Here is a 19,344-nt window from a genome sequence, read left to right on the forward strand (position 1 = left end):
CAGTTTTAAACAAGACAGTTGTTTAAACAATACAGTCTACCTTACAGAACACCTGTGCTGTGAACGTGACGCTTGAATTACGTTTTAATCTTGATCTGTTTTTACAAGAATGTGTCTACAGACAGACAGACGCCATCAAGACAAACACAGTCCTGAATATGTGAACTGTGGTGGCAGGGCGTAATAAAACATTTACACAACCATCAGTGCAAAGAGGTGACGTGCCTTATCTAAGGAAAGCTGCTTCTGTGCTTTTCTCTCAACTTCTTTTTGAAATGTATGTTCAGAAGTTTCGCCCTTTAAAAACACACTGTGCCGTTTACTAATGCTGTTTTTCGGCAGGATTCAAGCTGCATGTTGCTAACTGAAATTCTATTTTGAATAAAAAATCCTCCAATCAAACATACACGCATGCGGTGGAAAAATACTTTGGGCTTTACCTGTTTTGGGATCCACGTCTGTCTGTAGGTGAGGTGGGGGGTTCCCCGGTGTGAAGTGCTCATTGCTGTAGGTGATCAGAGGCGTGAGAGGGTGCACATGGTGAGGGTGCTGTACCACTGGAACCTTATTAGACTGAGAGAAAGAAGAAGCAGGGAGAGACAGACAGTAATAAAGAGAGAGAAAGGGGGAAAGAAAAAAAAAGGTTAATATTTGGGTTAGGGGTTAGAGATTGCAGGCGCTTGCCACAGAATTACAACTTGGTCTGAAGGCTCTCGACAGAAGAGCTATCAAATTCTGGGTACTCTCGAGGCGCCAAACCACCAAGCCACAATGAAAATAGTGTGGTTTGTAATTAAAAACACTTCTGCGGTGTCACCCTGGAATTCAGTAACACAATATAAGAGGCTTGGGGGGTTGCCAGTTCACATTTGGGTCTGATGTGTGATGAGGCACTTTTAACCATGGTTGCAGTGAAGTAATCGATCATCTGTAAACCACGAAATCAAGGCAGCGCGTGTAAATCCACAGTCATTAGCAGCTCCAGTCAGCGCTCCGCTCTCTTCCTCCTGGTCTCCCCTCTTCCTCGCTCCCCTTTGCTCATCTATTCCCCCAGGGCCCGGTTCATGGAGGGTAGGGGTGTATTGTAATAAAAGGGTTAGGAGAGAGGAGGTGGGGCTGAAAATCCATTTCTGCATTTTTGCCAAATTAGTTTTAGCTATGTAATCTTCTCTTTGTGCTCCTAAGTGGTGCAGGCCCCCTTTTTTCAATTACCCAAAGATTACAGTGGAGCTTTAGGGGTGTGCTGCCGTGGGCCCCTGTGTTAACCGGAGCTCAGCCCCTCTCATCAGGCCAGGCCCGAGACAGACACTAATACACACAGTCCCCGACCACAAGATAACCAGATTAGAGCTCTGCTGTAGATTAGGCTGGTGGAAGAGACTGCTCTCGCCTCTTTACCCACACATCCTTATCCTGCCCTCAGCAGTCAAAGAAGCAGCACTAATCAGGCTTATCATAACATGGATGATATGTTCAGGGGGAGAGGAGTGAGACACCAAGCTGCTTGCCTGTGTGTGTGTGTGTGTGTGTGTGTGTGTGTGTGTGTGTGTGTGTGTGTGTGTGTGTGTGTGTGTGTGTGTGTGTGTGTGTGTGTGTGTGTGTGCGTGTGTGAGTGCTCTCTGATAGGCCACACACCCTCATTAGTGACTTTAACCCATGCAAAAAAAAAAAAAAAAAACGCTCCACTGTGGCACATTTCCAACAGACTTTGAAAAACATTAATGGGACTAGATGTTGGCAGGGGGGCATACATACATAAGATGCTCAGTTGCCCGATGCTCATTGACAATACAAATGTAACGCTGTGGGCCCAAGGCGAGACAAATGTGAGCAGAACTTAATGCTGCAGACTAATCATCCGCCCGGGCTGTTTGAGGCCTAATATCGGGCCCGTGCAAGAGACTAATACACCAACAGTCCATTCAGAGCCCTGTGCTAAATTTTCACCGGGTAGTCAAAGCTGTCCATCTGTATGGACTGTACAAGCCTGGCCATCTAGACCTCTATTCTGTAGTGGCAATGGTGGGGGAGTGGAGAGTGGGGAGGGGGGGGGGGGGCATTCCCTATTGCCATGGTCCCAATGAAAGATTAATGAACCCCAGCAGAACTCCAGGGAGGCAGAGAGACTCCTGGGACTCATTCACAGCCCTGAGCTGAAAAGGCTATGGAGGAAAGAAGGAGAGAGGGATTGGGGGTGTGTATATATGTGTTTGTGTGTCGGGGGTGGAGGGGGGCGGGAGGTGGAATGGGATTCGTTAAAAAGAAACATAAACCAAGGCAGTCCTCATTGCGTAGGGGGCTGCTGATCTGATCTACACATCTAGAATAGAGGGATGACAAAGAAAAAACGGGTAGAAAAACAATCAGGATGGGGGTTATGACAGCTGCCAGATGCAGCTGATGAATCGGCAGCTGAATGCTAGAAAATGGCCTCTGTCTTCCTCTCTCTCGCTCCCTCTTTTTCTCTTGTCCCCCCTATCTCTCACCTCCTAACCTCCTCCTTCACGACTCCCCGCTCCTCCCTCGGGTAATGATGTGAAAGAATGTTGTCAATTCTTCATCTCTTGGTGCTGAAAAGCTTTAGTGGCCATTTAAATGAGTTCTTTTGTCCAGGGGCCCTGGCCATTGAGAAGACAGTTCAAAATGCCCATCCACTGAGTCCACATTTAGACAGGGGGTGTTAAGAGAGGGTGTGTATGGGACTGAGAGAGAGAGAGAGAGAGAGGGAGGGAGAGAGAGAGAGACGGAGAGAACTAGAAGCCAGCCGATTTACATCATAGTCACTTGTGGTCAAAGAGTGTGCTCTTTTTTTTTTCTTGAAAAACCCAGAGTGAGGCAAATAGCAAGGGATTGGACTGACTGCTGCCTCTATAGTCGGCTCAGTCTACTACAGACAGTGGCTGGATGTGAAGAAAGCAACAAAACTTAGGTTTTGGTAGTCAGTGTGTTGGTGGTTTTTGCTGCTTTCCAATAAAAAAAACCAACAAGACTGTTTAGTTACTTGCTATCCCCTATCGTTCATTCTTTGAGTTCTTTCTGCCGACATCGGTGAAGCCTTAAGAAATCCAATGTCAGTGGCATCAGTCAAACGAACACCCACAGTGTTGATTACCCTGTGCATGTATGGTCGGTCAGCTGATGAGGACTTCCTGTTGTCTGATGTGTTCAATCAGCTCACCTGCTCACTCTACAGGCCATGTGATATTTGCACACCCACTTTGCCTCCCGCTGACGTCAAGGCAGCGCCCGGTGGTCCCGGCGGAAAGGAGGCCCAGCACCTGCCCTGTGGTCACTGTGGGACAATACAAGCCCAGGATTCGTCTGGCAGGCTGCTGGGTGCTTCAGCCGCACAGAGCCCATAGAGCGTCGAGAAACAAAAGCAGGCAACGTGGGAGGCTTTACTCTCCCTGCTCTACAAAATCCAGGGGAAAAGAAAGAACATTTCCTGCCCCTACACTCCCGCTGACTTGCATCCTTCCCACCACCTCCATCATTACAACAAATAAATACAGCAGAGGACAAACAGAGACACTGCTCTGTAGTCATGATGACCATGGTCAGGCCTCAAAAAGAGATTTCGAAATCAAAAGACCCTGCAGAAAAATTTAAGAGCACACTCTTGAACAAACATCAATGAGCACATTGACTCTTTCCACGGCCAGGACACATACGGCGCCTGCTGCTGAGGAAGGCCAGTGCTGTGAAGTGCAGGCAGCACACTTAAGTACAGCAGACAAAAAAAGAAACAGCAGTTGCCACCTCTAGTCATGTTGATATTGCCTTGGCTCTATTTATTCTATTCCATTCTATTCTATTCTTCTATTGGAAAAGAAGCTTATATAGATTTGTATTTAGTTTTTTGTGTCATCCATTTGTGTCAGTACTTGTACATGGACATTGATGGCAAACATACACCACTATCTTCTGGTCTCAAAACTTCTCAAATGTAGCTCTGCAAGTGTTAAACTCATTTCATGAGCTGCAGTGCAGGTATGACCAGAACACCGTCTCCAGTGTAAAATATTTCCTATACTAGCTGATGAGAAATGCTGTTCCGCCACCGTGTGAAAAGAGCCTTTTGCAAGTGGACAAATGAATGAGCTGCTTCAAGTCAGACCACTGGATAGGGAGAGGGAGAGGGGGGTCCAGGGGAAGGCAGAGGGGGTGAGAAAGTGACAGCAGGACGGAGTGAGACAAAGGGAGGGAGACAGAGAGGTGGAGGCCGGACAGGAAAAAGCTGTTGGCCTTGCATTTCCGCCTGGTGGCACCTCGCAGGGCCAATTTGAGCCCTAAATGTGAAGGTGGCGACCTTGCGGACCCAGGGGGTGGCTGAGTGGGGGGGGGGCTAGAGCCTCTGTCTCTCTGCTTTATGTCATGATATGATGAGTTGTCACAACAGCTTGCGGGGCGCTAATGAGCTGTAGTGAGGCCGGGGCAGGGAAGGGAGGCCAGGAAGAGAGGAGAGAGATGTGGGGATGACAGTGCTGTGATGGATTGGGGTCCTCTCAGGCCTCCAAATTCCAAAGCAAGCAGAAAAGGCTGCCAGAGCGCCCTGAGCCTCTCCCAGAGCGTGCAAGTGGCCCATGTCCAAGGCACATGGAGTGACACCACACAGAAAAACTCAACAGCAATACTGGAGAGCTGGGGAAAGTGTCAGGGAAGAGTAATTTGTAAGTGTGTGCGAGTATGTGCGCACCATTTGATTTGAGCAAAACAAAAAGTACAAACTGTGCTGCCACGAATCTAATGAATCATCTGATATCATTCAGTGTCATCCGGTTAAAATGTGTTTACACACGATTGCTGTTTTCCTATGGGAGGTATAGAGTGCCCCCTCCAGGCTAAAGATCTTCATCTTCTAGCAAACCCTGTATCATACCAACACCACACACACACACACACACACACACACACACACACACACACACACACATACACGCCATCCCTGGTAGCACTCAGTCAAATCAATCCTCAGATTCAAGCAGACAATCTAAAGGAATACTTAGAGATTAACGGCAATGGAATATGAAATGCTCCGACAAATTAAAGGCTTATCACAGCCATGATCCTCCAGCATAGCAGGCTGATTAAAAAATCCTGCTACATTTCAGAATTAATATTTCTTGGTTAATCATTAGAGAAAAAAAAACCTCTCCACAATATCAAGAACCTGGGAATTGTAGGGGGGAGGCAAAAGGATTTAAAAAGCAGATATGGAGGTGTTGATCAGTTTTCTCTTGCAGAGAAGATGCGTCTCTGAGGGCAAGGGGCTCCCGAGACCACAGTATATTTAAAAGTTAATCTATTCACTTTGCTGCAGTGACACGCCGACTGCTTGATCAGAGCGCTGAACAAAAATATTATGTGGGCCAGAGCCTTTGCTCCCCTTCCTCTTGCTCTCTTCGCTAGCACTCAAGTCGTTCGTCACCATTTATTTTTGCTTCCCATCTTTGATAGTCGGCACATCAAATAGAATTGCAGAAAGGACATGTTCTGATATGTCACAGATAAATAAAACTGTGCACAAATAGCTTAAATATGAAGTGGTATTTGGTAGAACTGTTGTATTCTGTGAAGACAAATCGCCTCTTAGACACACGTGTGTTAAAGCTATTTCTTTTCAATGTAAACAGCCTCTTGAGCTCTCATACCTGAGTTAAAGGGGCTTCTCTAAGAGGTGATATTGTATCACAGTGTTAAGAGCCAGAGTGAATTCTGCCTTTTGAAATGCAATCAGCCCCTCAGAATTTCAGTTGAAAGCCGGGCAATTAAGAATTTGAATTGGATGGCAACATTAACAAAGGAATATGTTAATCTGTGAGGTTATTGAAATCTTATTTTACATTTCATGGTTAAGACATGAGCTTGATCAAATAATGTTTTGTCAAGTAAATAATATTCCTCTCGAGAGAATCAGGTTTCTGAAAATGTACTTTTTAAATTAATCTAGCTACAGTGTTTATAATATTTATTATTTAGGCCTTAATTTAAGAGCATTGAAAAACAAATAATTTTAAAGTGTGTGACAATTACTAAAGCCTCTGGAGCATCAGTCTAGTAGATGCCATGTTTTGAGCAATTAGCAAAATGCAATTAGCATGAGCATACGCAAAACACTACACACACACACACACAAAAGTTTCCTACGTGGCAGAATATTTGAAACACTCAAAAATCAGATGACCACGACACTCTCCATCCAAACACCACCACCCCCCCACTCCCTTCCCCTCAGCAAACTACTACCACTACTTCACTACCACAACAACAACAACAACAACCTGTCAGAATAATGCTAAAAACCTTCAGTGGTAAGAAAAAGCAGAGACAGTGAAGAAGCAGGGGAGCAGTGCTGTGTTACTCACCCAGCTGCTCAGATTGAGGTGCCAGCAGCCCACCTGCTGGAGGAGAGAGAGCCCGGGGCCCAGGACTCCTGCCTTGGCTCCCGTCTCCTCCGGCCCGGCTGAAGCTCCATCCCGCGGGTACATGACCCCCTCTGTCCCACCCCCGCCCCCGTCTCCTCCTCCTCCTCCTTCCACCTGGCCCCCCCAGATCCTCCTTCCCTCTCTACGCCGGGGAGAAGCCCTCTTGCTTCTCTTGGCCGCTTCTCTCCTTCACTTCTCCTCCTTCTTTGTCTGTTTCTGCCTTGGCTCCTTCCTCCACTGTGTGCGAGTGTGTTGCTGGGCATGTGTGGTGGTGTGTGCGTGTGTGTTTATCGTCCCCCCTCTCTTTGCACTTGGTGCCGCGGCCAGTTGACCATTGTTCCCCCAGGTTTTGACATTAGAGTGTGTGTATCTCTTGAGGCGTCTAGAGCAAGCTCAGGGTCTGAGGCCTAGTTTCTCCAAGAACACACACACAGTCACCACAATCTTCCCCACCCACCCACATTCATCCTTTAAAAAAACAAAACAAATCCCTCACTCTAACCACAGAAGCCCTTGCTCTTAGCGGCCAGCAGTCTCCTCTTCTTTCTCAGTGAAAGTTTTGATGCCGGTGACAAGAAGTACAAAAAGTGAGAGCCAGACAGAGAAGGAAAAATTACTGTGAGCAGCTTTTCAGCACTGCAGCAGTCTTCCCACAAGCAATACTCCAGAAAAAAAAATACTCACAAACACACACACACACAAAAAAATCAGTTATTACCCAAATCCCTGCTGTACGTTGGGTCTGTGTATGTGTTTCTTAGAGTATGTGTGTGTATGTGTGTGGGCTCTGCTGTGCCTCCAGGATGCCCAGAGACGAACTGGCAGCTTGAAAAGCTTTGGCTACAAGGTAAAGCGAGCAAGGCGAGAGATGGAGACAAAGAGGAGAGAGCAGGAGAGGGAGAGAGATAGAAGGGGGAAAAAAGGAACAAGACACAACAACATCCACAAAGGGAGGGCAGGCTCAGCAAAGTGTGGCCAACAGTCACTTTATCTGTGTGATGCTGACAGTCCCCTCTTCATACCCACTTTCCGGGGGGGAAACCGAGGAGAGGGAGAGAAAGTCTTCACACTGACACGGACGTGGCACCTTTCGTTGCACTCCTTTTTTATTTTTTTCCCCTCCCTCTCACCCTTTTTCTAAACAATACCTTAGAGTGGAGAACAATTCTTCTCTTAAATCCCCCCCTCAACTCTGTCTCCATTCAAGGTTCATGTGAACAAGGCCTCAAGCCCCTCCTCACCGCCCTCTTCTCCCCGTTCTCCTTTCTCTGTAACTATTTCACCTTCAAATCCATTATTCTTCTGAATACTGAAGTCAAATGATGAGCTTCAAGACTTCTTTCAACAAGCGCAAAGAAATTCAAGAGATCTGTTGGACATCAGTGCATACACAGACAAGGGGCATTGCAGGGGAATTCCATTAAAATGACTTGTCAAATAATGACTGTTATTTTGGAGAACTAAATATGTTCCTAAAATTTGCAGCGTTGTTTTTAGAGATAAAGTGTGTCAATAAAGATGGAAAAAAAGATTTTAAATCTGTTCTTTTTCCTAAGATGGTTTAGAGAAAAGATTTGTTCCCGCATTAAACATTTAATACTTGGGATTATCTAGATGCGTAATAAAAGGGGGAAAAATAATGAAACCCAATTTTGAAGAAAGACATTTTTATTACTCATAGGAACTTAAAATGTTTTAAAATGAAAAAACATCTGTGAATGTAAGGATCATTTTCATTTTTACATTCTATAATTAACTAGACTTGTCAGCCTTTAATTACCTTTTATAACCTCTAACAACCTAAACCTAACCTAATAACCATGACAAATTAAATATTTATAGAAAAAAAATATTTCCATCTAAGCACAGTGACATTTAATATATATTTAATATAACATGATGAGGGTTATTGAAAAAGAAAAATAATTAAGAATAATCATCTAAATTAAGGAACTTAGACATGTTGGGGGGAAAAAATCTAACAAATATATATTTAAAAGTGAGCTAAAAAAAAAAGGACATTCTCCAGCTGTATAAAGGTATTATAAAAGTTGGCAACAGAAACAACTAAGACACTTTTCTCTTAATACGCTGTTCCTTTTTTTCCCTTTTCCCCCTGTAGTCGTTCAGCCTCTCTGTCACTGTTAGGACCCTGCTCTTCCCCTGGCCTGCAGCAGGCAGTCCTGAGGCCCTTAAAGCCAAAACAAAGCCCTGGGAATGTCCTTTACACAGCTTGGACAATAGCGCGGAGGCTCCAGCTTGACAAGTAAAAGAGCCCCGACAAGGCGGTGGCTAATTGCCTGCCCTCCCTCCATTCAGCCGGCCTGCCACACTCCTGCCATCTCCTTTTGTCCCACGTGCACTTTCTTAAGTAAACTGCCAGTTCACCAGCAAGTGATGGACAGCTCCCAATCACCCAGCCACAATGGCATCAACGCCACAACACAAGAGAGCAGAGGGGGGAGAAAAAAATACTCTATCCCACTCCACTGTCTGAGATGTTTGCACGAGACACAAAAGTGTGCAATACAAAAAAAAAAAAGGAGGAACAAAAACTTTTACAAAACAAGCTAACGGAACGGCCTATGACCTTTACAAACTCATTATTTCTCAGATAAATTTGAACAATGCAGGATAAAACCGTAAAGTCTAACTTCAAAAGACCTGGTTATCTTTTTTTAGCATAATAATAACGGTATAATTAAGTTATTTACAAAAATCATATTTGATTAAAAATTACAGATTTTAGACATGAGCCATAAAGAATATTAACCCTGATTTATTAATGTTAACTGAAGCACCAGAAAGGCAGATAAGACATGCGATCAAAATGACTTAAATCTGAATGTTAATACAACATGTAATATTTGAAATTGCATCACTATAAATAATGGCATTTATCAACTGCATTTAATATAATTGTGTTTTAACATATAATAAACAATAATCATATTTAGTTTGATGTCTTAGAATAATGCACCCCTGTCAGGCTGTCAAGACAAAGCAATCAAACACTGCCTTTCATTATCCAAATTGTCAATCTGTCACTTAGCAACATAAGTGTTATAAATTGCCAAACGGAGCCCAGAAAAATACCCATGAATAAAATCAATCAAAACATAATATTTAAAGCCAAACAAGCACCAGAAAATAAAGCACAGCAGTAATTAAAATGTTGAAAAGTCTTACCATTTAAAAGAGCTGTATTTGGGATGCTGCTCGGTTCCTGGTTAAAACAAGCATGCTGGCACTCGTGGTAGTGCACAGACTCCAAGCAGACTCCCACCACCATGTCAGCCACTAATCCACTGGGGGGCAGCACCTCATCTACGGCAGCCCCTCGCTAACGCCCGATGGGTTAAGCCGATAAGAGAGCGGCCGGAGGACCGGGCGAGAGCCAAGGTATGCTGGAGCGACTTAGGACGGCAGCCCTTCAGGTCCCAGAGCGGAGAGGACCGCGAGCGGCTGGCCAGAGCTGGCTGTTCACTCTCAGCCCCCTCATGCATTCAAACGCACACTCAGGCTGCGCTGCTCTTCTCCGCCTCTGACCGGGACTCCCTCTTTCCCCCTCGCCCATCTTCATATCCCCCCTAATAAGCTCTTTTGTGTCCATCTCTCTTTCTTTGATAAGTTGAAAGAACAACAAAAAGAGGGAGAGAAAGAGAGAGGCTTTCATTCAGCGGCTTGGCAGACATAAAGGTAGTGGAGTGCCGTCTATAGGAGTTGCCCTAACTTGGCTAAACTCAAGCAGCGGGGTGTCTCTCGTCATGTCATTAATCCCCAAAACTAGCCACGCTCCATTCACCGCTAGTCACACTAAATTAAATGCAGAATCAAAAACACAAACGCTGGGCAGAAAAACTGTCAGAAAAAAGGCTAGAGAAAGCATTCCGATCCGGGGCAAAGGGTGTGTGTCGTTGCAGCCACGTTGCCCCTCAGTCCTGCCCGTCGGTAGCCCCAATTTTTGATGTAAGAAGCGCCAGAAAAAACAGCCACACAAAAGACTAAAAACAAACATTTATCAGCAAAAGAGCTTGTCATTGTAGTGCAGCTTTTGCACCTCCAACTCTCTTGCCTGAACTCTCTTAAGACAACTGAGGGGGGAACAGGAACCCCAACTCCAAAGTCAAACCTGCCAGACAATAAGCCAACAACAGCAGTTAAAACAATACCAAAAAATACCAATAAATGGATACGAGCCCTGTATGGTTTTGCGGGAGAGCTGGCAATAGAAAAATTCAACCCGGCCAACTGGTGGCTTGAAGAGAGGAAGCCCACTCTTAAAGCCGTGATCCGACCATCCACTATACCACCGCTGTGAGCCTTTTAACCACAGCAGAAAAAAATGACTATTGATCTTCAAATAGCGATAATTGAAAAGATCAAAAAGATTAAACAAAAAAATCAAGAATGTGCTGACTTACCATGTTATGCTCCTTTTTTGTTGTAGGTTTTTGTTTAAATAAAAAAAAATATTTGCTCAAAGATGCAGCATTGGAGGTGTCAAATATTTGTAGCCGTCTCTTGATCGTATTACTTCCACAGTCCTGGTTTCCAATGCGTCTGAACTTTTTCCCTTTCTCTTTTATTTTGTTTGTGGTACCTAGCCTTTTTTTCCCCTGCTTAAGACTTTAAAAGCCTTCAGCTCAGTAAAGCAGCACAAATTATCTTGCCACCTTGCTCAGCTCTGATGCTTTGGCCGCTAACTTTGGAAGGCCCTTTACTACTGCATCAAAATTAGCATTGTCAAAGCAGTTAATGAATATTAATATTGTATTTGTCATTGGAGCTGGCCCATTGCTGAACTCCAAGTCATCCATCAGGGACAAGATTAAGCACACAATTATTTCTGACTGACAGGGACCAAATCTGGAAGATTTTTTTTTCCTCCAACAATTTAAAGAAAAAGACACAGCATCATCTTAAGGTACCTCCCATGAGACGAGACAAGATTAATACACTTTTAATGAAGCAAGATTTCATGGTGCATGAACAGCAGGAACCTCAAGAAAAAAAGGAGAGGAATATAGAAATATTTTGACTCATAATTTTAACCACTTTTTAAGGATTGTAATCCTAAATTACAAATAATTTTGGTGACGGCAGACAAAATTTAAAATCAAAGAACACCCTTTTTTTTTCTTTTGATGAACGGATTTATTCTCCTTGATTTTCTTTTCACAAGAAGATCTGGATATGCTTTTTTTCACCTTCGTTGGAACATTAAGAGAAATAAGATGTACAAACGCTGCACTGTGAACAACGCTGGCGCTAAATTTAACATGAAACATTCATTAAAAACCCTGGACCTCCAGCACTCTCTGCAGAGCCCGACAGAGCACAGACCGCTGAGGACCACACAGGCAGCCTCCATCAGCACCACCCGCTGCATCCAGGAGCTTTCTCCCTGCACCGCCACCCGCTACCCACAGGAACAGCTTCACACCAGGAACCGCCGCGCTGTCAAATACGGCTCTCTACACAATTATCTAAACCTTCATCAAATATGTCACAATGCACAGTTTTTAAATATTTTCTAAATAATGATGTCGTTCCAATTTTTCTGATGAAAATTATTTCTGGAATGATTAAATAAATATAAAGCTCTCTCATATACAAAACATTTGCCTGAACCAGAAGCATTCCTACATGTACCTGTCTTGAAAAATTAAGCAAATGACATGCCATCTTTCTTGACTCCTCCGCACCCAAAGCATCATTTTATCTTTTGCATCATTTTAAAAAGCGAACACTTTTTTTTTTTGCTTTTCTCACATATTGTAAATTCCGAGCAACGCAAGAGTCAAGCTTTACAAGCAGGATATATCCTTTTTTCCACAGTTATCTGATTAGTTGTCTCCGTTTGCTGATTTTGGTCAGAGGAACGGCCGAATGCAAAATCTTATTCGGGTCAAATTAAAATGTATTTTCTACTTGCGCCCCTTCGGAAGAATACAACTATAAAATAAAGGGGAAAGCATTGAGGGGGTCGCACAAAAAATGGCAGATGTGGGGCACTAATGCCAGCAGCCCAGTGAATTGGTGTGAGTGCGGGGGTCAAGCTGCGGGCTCACCTTGGAGCGCCGGGCCCCTGCTGACCACCCTGCCGGCTCCCTAATACCATTAGCAACCCTTAGATGAACATACTAAATTGGCCTTTTGTTCTCAAGGTGCTGATCCAGCCTCACCAACTCACTGGTGTCACGGAACCAAATACAGATGGTGCTGCCTTTTTCTGAAATGAATAGCGCGCATAAGAAAGCGCTCTGTTTTCCTGATTCTCCGAAAGCCGTCGGCATTGCCATTTTTTTTTGTCCCAGCGCTCTATTCACATTTAACTTTGTAATATTTCGTTAATTTAGTTACCCATGTTAAAATGTTATCTAAATGTTATAATTTAATTTTAATTAAAATTCAGAACTTATATTTACACTGAGACGTCTAATGAATTAGACTTGCTCCCATTCAGGAGTAAAGAATAATAAATGTAATAAAATTAAGGAGCCAAACTAGATCTAATGAAAAAAATTATTTAAAATGTTATTATTAATTTGAGTCTTTTAAAAATAATTTTGAGCCAGAAAAAATTAATTATTTGTTGCGCAAAATGTCAGAGAAATAAAATATCTGTATAGCACCTCAGAGAGTATCCATTCACATGAATAAATAATTCCTTTTTAATACAAACATTAAAAATATTATAGATATTAATCAAATGGCTGCGAAGGAATGCTGTAAATTAAATTCAAATTAAACAAATCATTTTTTAATTGTAGTGACACAAGCACAGACGCTGATTAAGTGTTCACACGAGGCTGTCGATGAAAACAGGCACCAAACACAGAATCCCACCGCGGCTTAATTCAAGTTGAGAGCCTAAAACAGGTCCAATCTAGGTGAGGAGGAGAGAAGGGAAGAGGGAGACGAGAGGGAGCAGAGCAGGCAGCTCTGTGGCCCAGCGTGATCACATCAGTGCTAGTATCAAATTAACTCTCTGACTTTGAAACTTATTGATCTGCTATTAAGACACTAGTGAACTTGATGAAGTGAGTGCTGTAGGTGACTCGAGGACTTCAAAGTCTCGCACCAGCCACATAAAACAAGCCACTTTGATCCCCGCTCTGCTCCTCCGATCTTGAGAGGGGGCTTCAGAGGAACCCCCAATTCTACTCTCCTCTCTTCTCCGCTCACCCCGGGCCCAAGCTCCAGCTCTCTTTCCCTTTCCACGTCTGCTGAAGCCTCGAGAACCGGCAAAGCACCAATTCCACACAATGTTCAATCGCGGCAATATTTTACAGAACAGTCAGCAAGTTGAGAGCACAGTAGTGTACAGTGCTACAGACATATCTCCTTTCTGATTCTCCAAGAAATAATAAACTACCACACACACACAGAAAATGCAATATGATGTCATAACAACTACTAGAATAAGGCGGCCATCTAAGCGCATTGGCATTAAAATTCAGTGTCGATAAGAAGGGGATTCTTCATGCCAAATACGGCATGTAATAAGGTCGGCGATGAGAGAGACAATGCAGAGTGGGAGATAGCAGTACTATTGTGCGGTGAATACATCCCCCTCTTCGCTTAAGGCAAGTCTTCCCACTACATTAAATACTGTGTGCTGCCAATCACACCTGCCTTTTTTTCATTTTGTGCCACTGGGTGGAGGTAGTAGTTAATGTTTTCAACATGCACTGCATCACTATAATATACTGAAGCAGACACAAATAACAACCGGCCCACAAAATACTTATCCTCTCTACCAGCTAAAAGCATTATGGGACAAATGTCAAAAAATAAAAAAAAAACAGAAAAACAAAAAAATAAACAAATAAATCTATCTTTTTTTCTGCTCATTTTGCAACAAGACAGCCTCTAAGACTGAGAAACAAAATCTCAGGTTCGCCCTCCACTGAGCTGCTAACTTAGCAGGACTGAGTAAAATAAATATTAACGGCTAAATTAATCATCGGCAGGACAGTGTTTGCGCTCAGGCTCCAGTGCTCACAGGCAGGGTGTGTGTGTGTGTGTGTGTATGTGTATTTGTGTGCGAGTGTGTCTGCACTTGGAGTGCCGGGGCTAAGCTGCGCCTGTTTAATTAAGAGGGGTAAAACAGATGACAAATGCGAGACAGTTAAACATTTAATGTGTGCTTATCTCCCCCCTCATTTATTTAGTTGGGAGAGATTCAGAGTGGGTGGCGTTTAAGAGTGATGCGCCGGCGAAACGCTGGTGGAATTAGAACGCAGCCCTGTATGCCGTGACAAGTCAGCAAGCAACACACAGCCATTTCCTGACAATTGTTTTGACGTTTTGCAACTTAATTCTGTTTGATGAGAAAGAAAGGGATTACGTGATAAATCAAATAAACACAAATACGGATTCTGCAATACAGCTGTTAAAAAAAATAAATGAGTTTCAACGTAAATGACACAGTGTCACTTAATTATGGATATAGTATTTTTAGCAGCCTTGCCTAAATTGTCAAAATAAACCATGCAATTAAAAATGCAATTGTATCAAAGGCCTAGTTTCTCCTTCATTTCACCTGACAAAGATTTAATTTTTTTTTTCTGGATGATCCCCATTGTGTATCTGGTGCTGATGCACATTGCCTAGAGTCAATGTCAAATCCCAGCTCCAATAGTCCCGCAAAAAATACAGAACGAACAGTGCCCGCGGCACACACATCCCTTTACTCAACCCACTTGCAATATCTGCAAGTTATCGCTTCCACTGTGACAATGTTAAAATGAAAAACAAAAAAATATATATATATATATATATATATATATATATATATGTGTGTATGAGGGGAGAGATAGAAGGAAGGATAGAGAGAGAGAAAGAGAGATAAAAATGGGTGGCAGAGGTGGGGGGGTGGATGGGGGAAAGAGAAGCTGAAGCTAAAAAAGCAAAAAAGAGGGAGAGGGAGAAAAAGAAGAAAAGGAGGAGGAGGAGGTAGAGGAGAAAAAAAGCCCTGTGCCACGAGCATATATAAGAGAAACCTTCACCAATTAGTGAGGAGAAACGGGAGAGGGAGCTGCCGCGGCGTCGGCACTCAAAGAGCCAGGCCTCGCGGCGAAGCTGTCATGTCGGCAGGATTGATCAACAGGCCTGCTATTTCTAATGGCATGTTGTCATGAAGCTGCAGCCATGGGGAGCCACCTGCCTCAGTCCTCGCACAGCACTCCGCGCGTGTGTTGTGTGTGTCTGTGTGTGTGTGCAAAGTGTGTTTGTGTGCATGAAAGATGGGGTTGGGGGTACTGCAGCAGCCATACCTATTCTGTGCCCATATATCTTTTACTAACAATTTAAAAACAGCCTGGAATCCTCCTCCCACTCTCTGGCAGTCTACCTTGCCTATCCCTGAAGGTGGAAGAAATGTGCCATCCTGGATTGTTCTTTATTCTCACACAGCAGAGCCAGGCTATTGTAAAATCCAACACAATGGATACAAAATGTATACAGTGTTGAGGGAAAATGCAAATGAAAGCAAGCTGTTTTTTCGTACTTTCAAAATAATTATAATTCAGTACAATACAATTCTTGGTATTATTTATTCTTTTTAATCAATTTCACTTTCTTCATGGGGAATATCTCCACCGTTCAACAAATTAATTCCTCAATCGTACTGTATGAAACAGTGCATTACATGGATAAAACTATGCCGAGTTATCATCTGAAAGGCATTGCATTTGATTAGAGTCCGTTTCCTTTTTACGAAAAAAGCTGTCAAATAATCAGCGGACAATGGAAACCCGCCTGTAAAATGTCAGCAGAGGAAAAGCACAATCAAAAACAAGGAAATTGCTTAATAAAAAAAATAATATCTGTCACGTTATCCTCCATTTTTCAGTAATACGGCAACGAAAAACTGCTTCGTTTTTTTGGCCTCAGCGTCCAAACAAGCCCGGCCTCGCTAACAATAAAAAGTCAAATAAAAGTTACAGAACTTGAGAGTTCAAGGTACCGCGGGCCACTTGGAGTGCGTGTCACGTACAGTTAACCTTTTTATCGGGCATGCCTGTGGTCTCATCAGTCGATGAAATTCTTTGCCCGCGGCGGTGGCTTAGCCGAGGGACACGGACCAATAGAAAAATATTTCATTGTGTTAGCATTTCAAATGGCGAGTGGAGGGTGGAGAGGAGGGCATTTGGAGGGGCGGTGGGGGAAGAAGCTCTAACCGATCGTTGCCAGCGGAATTAATTGCCTATTCTGAGAATAATGTCCCTTATCCACGATCCTCGGAGGGCCGAACGCTAGCAGAGGCCACTTTTTTTTTTTTTTGTTTGGTGTCTTCAAAAAGAAGAGCGCTTAGGGGTACTGGCCGTATTAGGGGTTTAGCTCAGTCCCCTTTAGGCCGGGAAAAATAATCAGAAGCACTGAACCAAACTCAACTAATCCGTACTCCAATTAAAACGTAGAACCCATTTCACCTAACGTTAATGTGAATAAACAAATAAATACTTTTAAACTAATTATACATTTATTAACAATTAGCAAATTCGGACAAATAATTTAATTATTAGATGAAATTCACTTTGAGAAATAGCATAAGAGGTAAAGCGGCTACGTTTGGCTTTAAGCCAGCACTTGATAAATGGCTCAAGATGGAGCGACCCCGGTGGTGCTTCTATCCTTTTATTTAAGGGGATTTAAGTTCAGGCTCTGTTACACATCGGCCAAGCATATGCAATGACCCTAACTGATATTGGTGCATCTTTTAGCCACATCTTAATCTAACCTTTATAAAGCTCTGTGGCTTTTCAGACTCAAAACAGCATTAAGAACGAGCATTGTTTGGAAGGAGGCAGCCCTGGGAGACGAGTCTACGGAAAAGCTGGGCCCGGGCTGGGGCAGGAGCCCTCTGGAAAAACAGCTGCTTATGCACTCCAATCAGTGGGAAACAAAACCAAAACCCAACTGCTAAGAAGGGAGGGGAGAAAAAAAATCGAGATTTTTTTTTTTTTGAGGCGGAGGGGGCATCCCAAATGCTCCATCCCTCCATATCGACCTCTACGGGCCCGTTCGTGCTAGGTGTCGATTTCATCCCCCGGCAGATGGACGGGCGAATTCGCAGCAGTCCCCATTACACGCCTCTCCTTCGCTCATTGTGAATTCAGTCAACGAAGTCAATCTTATTAACTTCCGCGCCGGTTCACACATGACATTTTCTTCAATTTTCTCGCCGACATCAAAAACATCAATTAGCAGCTCGAAAATGGGAAGGAGCGAATGACAGAGTCCGATAACGCCGACTTATTTGAAGCCGAGGGTAAATCTATTCTCCAGTTTTGAATGTGTTCATTACAATTGCATTTTCAAAGAAGACCTCCAAATAGCAAAGAAATTAAATTTATCTCCTAGAAATGTCCAGAAATTGTTTTTTTCCCCTCTTTCTTTTTTTTTTAATCCTGTGTCTATCTCTCAGCCTCAGTGGGTGACACAAAGCATTGTGGTGCTGCATTTTCTTTTTCTCATTAGAACAGATCACAACTCCCACAGAAGTTGAAACCCTATACTGTAAACTCTGGTGTAACCCGTAAAAATCATTTTAAAAAGGAGTCCAACATTTCTTTAGAAGGAGGCGATAAAGTACCCCGCCAGTGACCTACAGTTTTAACGAAAATACTAGACGATGATAAATGCAGTATCTATTTTTACCCAACAAGGGGAGCTATTATCAGATTAAAGAAATAGCACGCTTTAAAGGGAAAAATATTAGCTCTTTTTTTTTAGCATTTATCAATCTTCAAAATCAATCTTCACATAAGCGTTTATCATTTGATTCACAGACGAATTCAATCATATAAAACGTATTATTACATTTAGTTTGTCTTACAGTGATGTTGCAGAAAATCCTTGTGCTAATTACATTTTATTCACGTATGTCAATAAAATATTTTTGTGAAATATATATATTAACAACATTAAACAAAATTGTTTATGTTTTTCCATATATAATGGTTATAACTAACAAATCCTGTATTCTATTTATTTCAACACATTTAATTAAACACTAACTTCATCCTCTAAAGAAATAAATATATTAATATACATTTCTAATATAGAGCAAGTCACAAGATTTTTTTCTATCCCATTTTAAGATTGTTTTATATGTATTTTGCTGCAGAGATAAGGTGTTGCTCTGTTAGATAAAAAAAAAAATAATAATACATCTGTTCAAAACCCAACTTCCATTTAAACTACCATTTTATCCACAGCCTCATTGATCATTTCCTGCTACTCCACATCACGGTTACATCAAAATGTGAAATACAAACCTACACATTAATGAAGCTCTCTCATGGCTCAACTCTTCTGCCTCCCATCACTGATGAACATGTAACTCAATAAACCTTGGCCAGTAACCTTTAAGTAAAAGGCTATTTTTTGCCGATATCCAAACATTGTCAGACGGCTTCCTCATGCTTGAGTTACATCTCCGAGGGGGTGAACAAAAGCAACTTTAGTGGCTGAGGAAAGACACTCGTAATGCAAGGGGGGGAGAGGGCCGGTCGCATACGGAGCCGTGCGGATCACGTTCCTCCGGCCCATTGATTTCTGATCTTTTGACATTATTTAGTTGCTTTTTATTTTCTTGCCCGTCTTTTATTCCATGTCACAAAAGACAGAAATGTCCAAACAAGTGATGCCGGGAATATCTACTATCTGTCAAAAGAGCAGGCTTTTCCCGGCATTAAAGCGACCAAATGCTCTGACGCAGTGCCGAGAACCGGCGGGATGAAAATATCACTCTTTATAATGGAGGCTAATCAGATTTCGGATGCCGTTTGCCTTCTAGCTAAAGGGAGATGGAAACGCGTGGAGCAATAGGGCTGTAACCAATACACTCATCGGCATCCTGACCTCAAGACAAAAGGCCCGCTTTTTCTTTTTTTTTCTCACATTT

The 19,344-nt window shown here is 42.9% G+C and overlaps 1 protein-coding gene across 28 annotated transcripts in view; it reads right to left on the reverse strand.

Annotated features, from left to right (window-relative positions):
* Positions 1-19,344, reverse strand: part of tcf7l2 (transcription factor 7 like 2) — an 89,613-nt gene that overhangs the window by 16,912 nt on the left and 53,357 nt on the right. For all 28 annotated transcript variants that reach the window (XM_051417318.1, XM_051417329.1, XM_051417319.1 and 25 more), the window contains one exon: positions 441-573. In XM_051417318.1, the coding sequence (XP_051273278.1) occupies positions 441-573 (133 nt within the window). The remainder of the gene's footprint in view (positions 1-440; positions 574-19,344) is intronic.

The sequence above is a fragment of the Dicentrarchus labrax genome, unplaced genomic scaffold (genome assembly GCF_905237075.1).
Source record: "Dicentrarchus labrax unplaced genomic scaffold, dlabrax2021, whole genome shotgun sequence".
Taxonomy (NCBI): domain Eukaryota; kingdom Metazoa; phylum Chordata; class Actinopteri; family Moronidae; genus Dicentrarchus; species Dicentrarchus labrax.